General features: G+C 36.2%; 1 protein-coding gene across 50 annotated transcripts in view; it reads right to left on the reverse strand.

The window, feature by feature from the left end:
* Positions 1-1,983: 1,983 nt before the first annotated feature.
* Positions 1,984-12,565, reverse strand: part of PPHLN1 (periphilin 1) — a 170,482-nt gene continuing 159,900 nt past the window's right edge. For 30 of the 50 annotated variants that reach the window (XM_060412749.1, XM_060412745.1, XM_060412748.1 and 27 more), the window contains 2 exons: positions 4,338-4,452; positions 1,984-3,303 (listed from right to left, as the gene is read on the reverse strand). In XM_060412749.1, coding sequence (XP_060268732.1) covers positions 3,125-3,303; positions 4,338-4,452 — 294 coding nt within the window. In that variant the 3' untranslated portion in view covers positions 1,984-3,124. Of the gene's footprint in view, positions 4,453-12,565 lie in introns of all 50 variants that reach the window. The other 20 variants (XM_027967437.2, XM_012174478.3, XM_060412746.1 and 17 more) reach the window with 2 other exon arrangements.

A 12,565-nucleotide genomic window follows, 5' to 3' on the forward strand; every position in this document is an offset into this window, starting at 1 on the left:
TAGGGATAGAAGTTTGCACACATGAAACATATGTTATACATCAGTTACCTCCAAAAAGATAATTTAAAAAACATCCCCCTCAAAAGTTAAAACTTCAGTGACAATGGTCTAACATTAGAACACCATTCATCTATGGGGGCAGAGCTCAAAAAACAACATGCTATAAAAAGCAGGATGTCCCTACTGCTATACAAATCTGCATACAGCCTTAGCAATATGTCACCAAGTGACATTTTAAATACAACTTGAAGTATACTCAGTCCCCATTACTCCACGATTAATTAATTATTACTGTAGGATGGAAACGCAGAACCGGTACAGCCTACTGAAGGCGAACTTCAGCAAAGCTATCCTCAAATATCATTTCTATTAGTTTGAGGAAAAGGTGACTGCTAACCCAAAACCAATAATGTGGCTTAAACAATAGACATTAACTCGTTTTTTACATGACAGTCCAGTACTCCATGTGGTCACCCAGGGATCCAGGCATCTCCTGTCTTATGGCTCTGCAACAAATTAAGGCTGGGCTGCTATTCCTGTTACTTTAGAGAGGGGATAAGAGAGAACATGAAGGAGTTACATCCACTGTCCTAACAGTCCCAGCCCCGGAGAGAAGTCACTTGATTACACCTGTGACAAGAGGGACACAGAAAACATAGTCCTAATTAGGCAGTCATCTGACTCAATTTCAATTCCAGTACCATGGGCAAAGGGAAGAACAGATTCTGCTAACTGTACATTAGTTACCAGCCACTCCTGCCTCACCCTTTTTCTCTCGGAATTGGGTGACATCAGTGCTCTTGAGAGAACTGGCAGGAAGGAAATGCTAACCCCAAACCTTAGTCTGACAAGAGGAGTGTGGCCATTGCTCACTGGAGTTGCAGATGCCAGCCTGAGCAGGGTGACAGATGTAATGCCACGTGGGTGGCTGGCTGCATACTGCCCACCATGAATACTTCAGGAATGACCAGATCACCGTCTTCAAAGTTGTTGCCAAAAAACTGTCAGAGCTTTCCTTTGACTTTAGGATCCCTTTAGAAGGTGTGAAGTGAAGCTAAAACTACACAGAATATTTAGGCAGTATAGCATGAGTCCTTTCTTCAGGGGATCTGGCCTGCCCTTGAGGCGATAAGTTTATGGGTCTATAAACTGGCTCAGGGCTGGCAAGCGGCAGAGGGGCTATGAGAAATCAATGGTTATGGCAAGAATAAATATGGATACAAAGGTAACTATTTAAAAATCTTAAGTAGGAGAGAAAGGATTCAAAGCCCTTCATATTCCTGCTCTCAATCTACCATTTCTTACATTCATCCCCTATTGTCTTCCCCAACCTGAACTTCCAATACTTTCCCTTCTCTCCCTGAATAAGACCCAGAGATCAAATGTCACTTCCTTTGTGAAGCACAGAAAATAGGAGGACCTACAACTTTCCAAGCTATGCTGGCAACCAGGGTCACAAAGACAACACGTTTCCTGTACTCCAGAGATTACTATAAAGCTGTAGGATTTTAATCCTGTACTTCTCTGAAACTCAGATTCATAATTACACAATTATTGAGCACTACTGTATGCTCAATGGGGTTCCCAGGTGGCACAGTGGTGAAGAACCCACTTGCCAATGCAGGATATGGAAGAGACACAGATTTGATCCCTATGAAAATCCTATGGGCAGAGGAGCCTGATTGATGGGTTACAGTCCTTAGGGCTGCACAGAGTCAGACATGATTGAAGCGACTTAGCACACAGGCACGTGACTCAGTGCTCAATCTTACCTCATTTAACTGCTTTCTCAGACACAGAGATTCCCCAAGTCACCAAAGTTAATATTATAGTTCCTCAAACCTCAAACATCCTCAATCCTGCTGCTGAGTAGGTGAACTGAACACTCAGAAGCAATCTTGCAGTAGAGAGCAATAAAAATCTACATTTAAGCAAAACACTTTAAGCCAGTTTTTTTGTTTTGTAAAAAAAGAAACGATCTAATTATTTAAAACTGGTTGCTTTATTTTGCACTTTTAAAGTTCACAAAAATTTCACAATATCTGCTTTCTCGCTGTTGATCATCAAGGCTTTATGGTAAGACAAAACTTTATCACATCAATTGGGCATATTCAAAAACAATGGATAATTTACAAACAAATTTCTTTAATCAAGAACATTTGCAACATACATACCCTGGCATGTATCTGAATTCATCTATCCTAAAATAAAACTTTAAAAAGCTTTAAAAATAAAACAAACAGATTTAACACTGACAAGCCCACGCGAATAATGCTGATGGCAAGTTATAAACAGCTTGAAATGTTGAATGTAATTTGGGGAAAGGGGGAAAGAAACTATCCACTGAACCTATATTTAAACGGATCTGTGAGTACAATTTCACTAGTTTAATGAATTTCAACAAAGTAAACAACTCCTTTGTCTCAAGGTAGTTGAGTCTCAAGTTTTATTTTTAAACTTGTGACATCTTGACTTAAGGAAATGAATCCTGGAATTAAAATATTTAAGAAGAAAAAATGGGCGTTAGAAACAAATCAGTACTTTCTTAGTCTTTCAAATGTGGAAAACAGATAAAACCACTTTTTACATTAGGGAAGAATACCAAAGATGATACATAGGGTTTAGTTTTGGCTTATGTACAATATCTAAATTCAAGGTGATCTCATATAGGAAACTTAATAACTTGTTGCCTTCAATTAGTTTTTTAATTTGTGAAATGGCATAATGCATATTTTGAGGCACACATTACAGGATCCACTAAAATTATTTAGACTGCTATTTCTACTTTTAATAGAATTTTTATCTACTCTGGTATAGCTCTTTACATATAGTCAATAGAGGCCACTAAAAATAATGCCAAAATTCAACTGAGAAGAGAGTGGAATGGAAAAAGAATGGAAGGATAATGAAATTGGGTAGTAATAACAAATATTTTTTAAAGTTTCCAAACACATGCCACGAAATTACATATTTTGGCTAAATGCCATCGGGCAGCTGGAAGTGATCAGGAAATGAGCGGAATACACTAATTGTCCCAGTTAGATTAACTAACCCGTGATTTGGATGGCTCGCTCATGAAGGATTGTTTACACAGGCTGCTTGGTGAAGGGTAGATGTGCTAGGCTTACTGCCTGCTCTTTGTTTCATTCAAAAACACTTGTAGAGGGCTGCTGCTGCTGCTGCTGCTAAGTCGCTTCAGTCGTCTCTGACTCTGTGCGACCCCATAGACGGCAGCCCACCAGGCTTCCCCATCCCTGGGATTCTCCAGGCAAGAACACTGGAGTGGGTTGCCATTATGAACCCCTAAAAGGGACAGCAGAACCAGAGTTTGTTGGATTACAAACAGAGATTAACAAAGGCATAATGTGTTTTATTATGGATATGTTACCAATCACATTCTTTCTTGAGACAGGGACTATGGGCCTACAGATAAAATGAACTCCACTACTTCCCCATATTCTAAATTTTTCTCTTTCGTGAGAGAGAAATCTCAATTTTAAAATAGGCCTCATCTTTCATCTCCAATTTTCCCTTCTGTTAGTCTTCTATGTGATAATTTAAGACTCACACATCAGTGAGACTAGTCAGGCATTTAAGGATTATTTTAACAGAAGACATTGAGTTCATTTACTTGATAAACAGGATTTTATTATGAGGTGTCTTTTAGAGGTTTAAATGCTCTATTTTATCACAATGAGAATTATCCTTAAAGCAAATATTCCCTAAGATACCAAAGTATTAAGTTTATTTGAATATACTTAAACATATTGAAAGTTACAAAGCCTAAGGTAAGCAAGCAACAAGTCAATAAAACACAACTCAGAACTATAACATTTTCACATGATATCACTGACTATGAAATGTAAAAAGTCTACAAATGTTTAAGTGGAATGTACTCTAACCTATAAGTTACACTAGTGTGACCAAATAAATGATCATGTAACAATGGAAGACTATAGGACATGTCCTGTAAGTACAGAAATCTTGGACTGCATTTTCAAGAAAGCTTGAAAAATTAATTGACCCATTGTTTTAGGATAGGGGGGAAAAAAAAGATAAGTATGGATTAGAAGGCTCTACATGTAGATAAAAAAATTCTAATTAAAATATCTTAGACTATTTTAGATGTTTATTTGATATTGGAAATATGGTCAACTATCATAAAGTATTTCTCTTCACAAAAATTCCATATATTAAGGATTTACACAATCCAGGGGGGAAAAAATCTAGAAATTTTTTTTTGCCTGAGAAAGCAATCTAAAACGGCTCTCCAAAATCTTGACTAGAGGTGTCATACTCTGCAATAAAATGCTTGAGTTCTTCAACACACCGCTCACCGATTTCATGTAAATTCTGTCTCAATGCAAATTGTATAGACTTTTCTAGAGAAGGATCTTTTTCAATCAGCATTTTCACAACCATCCCAAAAGTTTCACAGTCTTGTCGGTAAACCTAGAAAGATAAATACACTGTGGTTACTAAGAATAATTAGCCAAACACTGAGCTGATTCAGTCGACAAAATTATGATACTGAAACCTAACAGGGAGACACAAACCCTCTCTTGCTCTGAGTAAACACTACTGCCAAAGGCCATTTAAACCACTGTCTCAGATTTGCTGGCAAGTTGGATGAGGAGAGAAGCGCTGATAGACCACATCACTGACTATGGAAGTTAGGCACAGCATTCGTCAAGCATGATGCAGTCTACAAATAAGGATATGAGATGAGAAGTGAGAAGAATTAAGAGCAAATGCCAGCTAGGTAAGACATGCTGATAGCTTTATTCATTTACTTGTTTGGAAGAAATAAGATTTTAAGCCCCTAACTTCTGATTATTTTTTTGAATCATGACTGGATGATAGATTCAAAATTCTGTTTAGTATACAACAAACAACTATAAGAAGGCTGAAAGTATTTATTTGAAAAAAGCTTTTCAAGTTATAAATATTTGACCATAATTAAAATCACCAAGGCAGAGTTCAGATCAAAACAGTATGTTACACACACACATGCTCATGCATACACATGTGTACACCAAGAGGTATAGATAGTATATGCACATATACGTCTATACTTTCTACTTTAATGTATATATTTTAATATTTTATTTCAATATGTATGTATAATTTTTACCAATGGCAATCAAATATTATTTCCTGTCTAAAAACTGCTAAATTTTCTCCACACTAAATGTTACTTCCTTAGTTTGCAGTCACAAAATGCATCTTAGATTTCTATGCTGTTTTTCATACTCTGTAAATTCATATATTTAAAGAAAAATTAGTTAAGTCTCCATGAAAATTATATACAAATTATCCGATTTAAAAGTACTGTTTTAAGTTTCCCAAATTTAACAAAAACAATCTATATGTTCATTCTCTCATAAAGAATTTTATTCACTTTTTAAAACCTCAGAAGTGATTTGAGACATTGCTTCATTCATGACAGTTCTCATTCCTCAAATGATCACTGCTAGTCCTGGTGATTGCTGCTGTATTTTTAAATGTCTGCAATATTTTTTTATCCCTTAAAATAGCTATTTAAAGAAGAATATTTGTTTTTGACTCTCAGTACTAGGTGGCAAAATTATACTAAATTCATTTCCATGCTCTTGAAAATAATTCAGAAGCCCCAAAGAATAAGTTCTTCAAATGACCCAGAAATTAAAATATATAAAATCCTCAGTTTGCCTTCTCCATCTCAACACTAAAACACACACACACATTTTTTCTGAATAGTGAACGAAATTTACCCCTAATAGGCATTAAATTTAATTTGACTATTTAAACCAAATGTTTATTCCAGTTTATCTCAAGGTTTACATGACCCAGAATTAATATTACTGACTACTCTAATAAACCAACTTAGGAAACAGTATACCATCCGCATAATATTACATAGGATGTCAAGGCAATGGAGCACAGTAACTGGTCTAACAAACACAGAGTATCTAACCTAAGTCAAGCCAATGCAGTCCCCATGGGGGAAGTCAGAACCATGATGTTTTTTACAGTCTTAGTGGAGGTAAATTCCTTACCAAACCAGCCAACCCACATAATAACAGCATTCTGACACCAATCATTGGCCTCAGCAGACCACTTTGTGGGTGGCCTAAATTTTATAGGCTTCTTTATAGCAGATGTACTAGATGAGGATAAGGTTACACTGTGAATTAACCTGCAAATTCTTTAATGTAAATCTGCTGTTTTACCTATAACTGTAACTTCTCATTTAGCATATTTACAGAACATAAATGTAGTACAGATTTGCATATCAAAAGTAAACCGTATTTAAAATGTGTTCATGCATTTATTTAAACTGCAAACTATTCTCACTCTGGAGACAATAAAAGCATTTAAAGGCCGTGTTTTATTTTTTAATTTTAAGTCCTTTTTGAATTATTTATTGAAAAGACAAATTTTTGTACATTAGCTGACAAGAACAATCAGAACTTCCCAAAGCAATGTAATTCTGTACCACAGGGTAAACTTTCTAAAAAGACTGCTTAAAATGCACTGGTTGGGCATTAGACAGGAAATCATTAGTTTTTTGTTAAAGGAAGGACCTCACCCTCCAAAGTTTTATAAATAAAATTCACAACGGTCAGAAACATATTTCCGAAATCTGTTCCACAGTAAACTCAATCCCAAACAGGAAGGGTGTAGTTATCTGTGGAAGAGTTTGTTTGCTTATGGTCCCAAGCTGGAAATGTATTAATAATCTTCAGACTTGATATCTACAGGCCACACAGGAAGATTTTTTGTTGTTGCTTTTTCTCCTGATTGGACCTCATCAAAATGGAAACAGGTTAAAGTTTGGGTGGGGCTCACATACACTGCACAGAAATACAGTTAAATTTGCTAGCATAATGAAAACACTACCTAAATTTGGTTTCACACAGTATCTGACTATAGTCGTGTTAATAGCTGAAGGCTCATAAAGTGCTTCTAGGAATAAAAGGACATGATAAACTACCAAAATATTTTACTATTAATTATGCTGTCCAGTGACTGAAGCAAGACTATTTGGCATAACAAATTATGATATAAAACTCCTCTAAAATGTACAGTCCTTACCTCTGTTCCCACAAAAAGAGAATCCAAAACTTAAGGCAAAATGAGTTGTTAGAATTTTCATTTCAGACAACCATCTTTAGCATATATATTATAGTTCCGTGGAATCATAGCAATTACACAGCCATTAACCACAGGAAACTACTTGAATTTAGGTAAATTTGCATATACTTATCTTAACACTTAATTTATAATTTATTTTAATATTGGGAGGTAAATGAATAAACTGCAAAAGTCAGACACACACACAGCCTTAAAAGACTGAGGCATCAAAAACAGTTCTTTTCTCTGTTGTTGATACCTCAAGATTCCACATAATTTCCTTGATCTGAATTCATCTGGTTTAAAGGGATGTGTCCTGTTTCAGGAGAGACATCCTAATGGTAAACGTAGTAAACACAGACAAGTAAAATACACCATAAAGGAGCTATTTAGATGTGGAAGGTGACAGGGAAGCCAGAAAGAGCACAGAAGTGGCTCCAAGAGCAGGTATATCGAGTTCAAATCCTGACTCTACTACCGTGGTGAACTGAAGAACATTCTCCAACCCCACAGCCAAGATGTTCACATCCTAATTCCTGGAACCATGGATATGTTACCTCACATGGTATAAGAGACCTTGAAGGTGTGTTTATATTAAGGATTTTGAGAAGGAGAGATTATCCTGGATTATCCAGGTAAATGTAATCACATACGTTCTTAAAAACAAAACGCAGAAAAAGAGAGGAAATGTGATTACAGAAACAGAAGTTGAGTGATGACTTTTAAAGATAGTCATAGGGTAGGAGGAGGGAGGCACCTTACCAGCCAGAGTACAGGTAGCCTCCAGAAACTGGAAAAGGCCAAGAAAGAGATTCTCCCTTGGAGTGTCCACAGTAAGTTCAGCCCTTGAGGAAATCTTAATTTGGATCTGGTGAAACTTGTTTTGGACTTAACACATTCTTCTTAAGCTCACATGGAACATGCATCAAGACAGACCACATTTCAGGCCATAAAACATGCCTTAGCAAATTTAAAAGAAGTATGCTCTCGGTCCACAGTGGAATTAAGTTAAAATTCCAAAGAAAGACAGCTAGAAAAATCCCCAAATATTTGGAGATTAAACAACATATGTGCGTGCATGTTAAGATGCTTCAGTTGTGTCCAACTCTTTGCAATCCTATGGACTGTAGCCTGTCAGGCTCCCCTGTCCATGGGATTCTGCAGGCAAGAACACTGGAGTGGGTTGCCATGCCCTCCTCCAGGGGATCTTCCCGACCAAGGGATTGAACTCGCATCTCTTCTATCTCTTGCCTTGGCAAGCAGGTTCTTTACCACTAGTGCTACCTGGAAAGCTCCATTAAACAGCATACTGCTATTGATAAATAACGCCCAAATCAAAGAAGTTGTCTCAACAGATATTTTAACATATGTTGAAAATATAACATCAAAATTTGTGAGATGCAGCAAAAACAGTGCTCAGAGAAAATTCACAGCATTAAATGAATGTTAGAAAAGAAGATATAGACTAAATAATGTAATAAGCTAGAACACTAGAAAAAGAAGAGCAAATTAAATGCAGAGTAAGTAGAAGAAAACAATAAAAATTATAGCAGACATCAGTGAAATTAAGGAAAGAAAATTAGAAAATCAACAAAACCAAAAACTGGTTCTTTGAAAAGGTTAACAGAATTGATAAACTTCTAGCCAGGGTAACCGAGAAAAAAAGAGCAAAGAGACAAATTATTAATATCAAATTGAAATGGGGTCACCACTACTCACCTTTCAAGCATTTATAATAAGGGAATATTATAACTCTATGCCCACTAACTTGAAAAATCAGATGAAATGAACCAATTCCTTGAAAAACAGTCTAGCAAAACTCAAACAAGAAAAAATACATAATCTAAATAGGCTTTTACTATGAAAGAAATTCAATTAACGATTAACAACTTCCAAAATGGAAAGCACTAAGCCCAAGTGGTTTTTCTGATAAATTACCAAACATTAGCATACCCTACTACCAAAACCAAAGACATTACTAGGAAGAAAAGTTACAAACCTGTACCTTTCATAAACATAGATACCAAAAAATTCTCAAATCCAAAATACAATGAAAAGAATTATACATAACAACTGGGGCTTCCCTCATAGCTCAGTCAGTAAAGAGTCGTCCTGCAAAGCAGTAGGCCCGGGTTCAATTCCTGGGTTGGGAAGATACCCTGAAGAAGGAAATGGCAACCCACTCCAGTATTCTTGCCTGGAGAATCCCCTAGGCAGAGGAGCCTGTCAGGATACAGTCCATGGGGTCACAGGAGTCAGACATGACTTAGCAATTAAACCACCACCACCATCATACATAACAACCAAGTGAGATTTACTCCAGTTATGCAAGGCTGTTTCAACATCTGAAAATCAATTCATGCAATCCATCTCATCAATATGCTGCTGCTGCTGCTGCTAAGTCACTTCAGTCGTGTTCGACTCTGTGCACCCCATAGGCGGGAGAATCCCAGGGACTCTCCAGGCAAGAACACTGGAGTGGGTTGCCATTTCCTCCAAAAATCACACAATAGATGCAGAAAAGCATTTGAAAAAAATCCAACATTCATTCATAACAAAACTCTCTGTCCAACTAGGGATAAAGAACTTCCTTAACTTGATTAAAAAAAAAAATCTACAATAATCTTACTGCTAAATCATGGTAAGAAAATATATGTCCCTTCTCCCAAGACAGGAAATGAGGGTATCCCCTCTAAAAACTATTCAACACTGTGCCGAACACAGCTAACGCAATAAGACAAGAAAAGGTGTACCAATTAAGAACGGAGAAATCAAATCCTTGTTTGCAGGTGACACTGCTGTGTAGAAAATCCCAAACTGACCAAAAAATTAGTGGAACTAATAAGTGATTAGAGCAAAATTGTAGGACATAAGGTTAATACACAAATGTCAATTGCTGTCCTATATACTAGAAATGAATGATTGTAATTTGAAATTAAAAACAACACAGCACTGAAAAAATTAGTATAAATCTAATAAAACAGATACATTATCTATATGAGAAAAACTATCAAGCACTAATCATATAAATCAAAGAAGATATAAATTTTAGCATACATCATTTTATTGCACTTTGCTTTATTGTGCTTTGCAGTGTTTGTTTGCAGTGTTTTTTAATAAACTGAATGTTTATGGCAACCCTGCACCAAGCAGGGCTACTGGCACCTCTTTCAAAGAGCATTTGCTAACTGTGTCACATTTTAGTAATTCATACAATATTTCAAGCCCTTCACCAACAAAGATTTAGGCTCACCAAAGGCTAGCATTTTTTTTTTTAGCAATAAAGTATTTTCAATAAGCCAGGCACACTGCTTTTTATAGACATACAGCCACTGCACACTTAACAGACTATAGTACAGTGTAAACATAACTTTTATATGCATTGGAAAACCAAAAAATTCATGTGACTTGCTTTATTATGATATCTGTTTTATTACAGTGGTTTGGAACTGAGCCTGCGATATCTCCTATGTAAATGTTTGTAAATGGAGATATAGTCTGCATTCATGGATAAGAAAACTCACTATTGTTAAGACATTGGTTCTTCCCAACTTGATCTATAAATTCAACAGTCACTACACCAAAATCGCAACAAGTAATCTTGTGGATTATTGACAAACTGCTTCTAAAGTTTATATGGAAAGGCAAAAGACCCAGAATGGTCAACAAAGTATTAAAGAAAAAAACAAAGTCACAGAACTGACGCTCAACTTACTATAAAGCCACAGTAATCAAGACTGTACGGTATTATAAAGAACAAAGAGATCAGTTGTGCAGAATAAAGAGGCCAGAAATAGATTCATACAAATTGCAACTGATCTTTGATAAGGGAGCAAGGGCAATTCAAAAAGAAAGACTAGTCAACTAATGGTGCTGGAGGAACTGACCATTTTACGTGCAAAATCTAGACAGAGATTAACTCATAATGGATTATAGACCTAAATGTAAAATACAGAACTATAATTCTTCTAGAAGATAAACAGAAGAAAAAAATCCGAGTGATAACACCAAAAGTATATTCCAAGAAAGAAAAAATGGATTTCATTAAAATTAAAAATATCTCTGGGATAGACAATGTTAAACGAACAAACAGACAAGTTAAACACTGGGAGAAAAATCACTGCAAAGCATATATCTGACAAAATACTAGTATCCAAAATATACCAAAAAATTATTAAAACTCAGTAATAAAAAAAAGCTCAATTTTAAAAATGGGCAAAAGAGTCGAACCTCACCAAAGACATTTAGATAGCAAATAAGCAAATGAAAAGATGTTCAAACATCATATGTCATTAAGGGTACTGAAAATTAAAATAATGATGAAATGAGATACCACTACACACCTATTAGAATTGTTAAAAATCCCAAACAATGACAACCCCAATTTCTGGCGAGAATACAGAGCAGTAGGAACTCTCAGTCATTGCTGGTGGGAATGCAAAATGATGCAAGTTACTCTGACAGACTACTGAGAAGAATCACACAACTGAAAAACAAGCAAGGGAAAGTTACGTCCCTTCTGTGCCACAGTTTCAGTACATACAGACCTGACTATGCTGTTGTAAGGACTGAGATAATAAAGAGTAATCGGTATAGTACCTGCTCTACAGGAACCATTTAATGTATGTTAAAAATAGTGATGCTGATGATGGAAAAAGAAAAAACATTCTAGCTTTGTCCAGAGAAGGGAGTATTAGAAAATGGTATTATAACTTCTTTAATGATTAACATCCAATTATATTTCTAACATCAATGACCATATTTAAAATTATACCATTAATGCTTTTATTTTGGTTTTAGTTTTATCTCGAGTCATCCTTCACTTTCTACTGACATTAACTATGTACACACTGAAAAAAAATCAATATGAAGACCACATTCACCATCTCAAGAACCAATTCTTTAAACATGAGGAGTTCGTGTTAGGAAAATACGGAGGAGGAAAATGAAACAGCATTTTGGAGAAATTCAATTGGCTTGGCATAGCTTAAAGCATGCTCACTCTCAAAGTAGGCCATGGAAAGCTTTCTTTTAAGGAGCTTAGATCTCAACCTGTAAACAATTAGCAAACAGATAAAAATCTACGAGCAGGAAAAAGTGAGAAGAAAGTGAAAGTTGCTCAGTCATATCCGACTCTTTGCGACCCCATGGACTATAAAGTCTATGAATTCTCCAGGCCAGAATACTGGAGTGGGTAGCCTTTCCCTTCTCCAGTGAATCTTCCCAACCCAGGAATGGAACCCAAGTCTCCCACATTGCAGGCGGATTCTTTACCAGCGGAGCCACAAGGGAAGCCCAAGAATACTGGAGTGGGTAGCCTATCCCTTCTCCAGTGGATCTTCCCAATCCAGGAATCAAACTGGGGTCTCCTGCATTGCAGGTGGAGTTTTTGTCAACTGAACTATGAGGGAAGCTGGAAGAGGATCCTTTTGATACATCAGGGAAAGAA

Source organism: Ovis aries, chromosome 3 (genome assembly GCF_016772045.2).
Source record: "Ovis aries strain OAR_USU_Benz2616 breed Rambouillet chromosome 3, ARS-UI_Ramb_v3.0, whole genome shotgun sequence".
Classification (NCBI taxonomy): domain Eukaryota; kingdom Metazoa; phylum Chordata; class Mammalia; order Artiodactyla; family Bovidae; genus Ovis; species Ovis aries.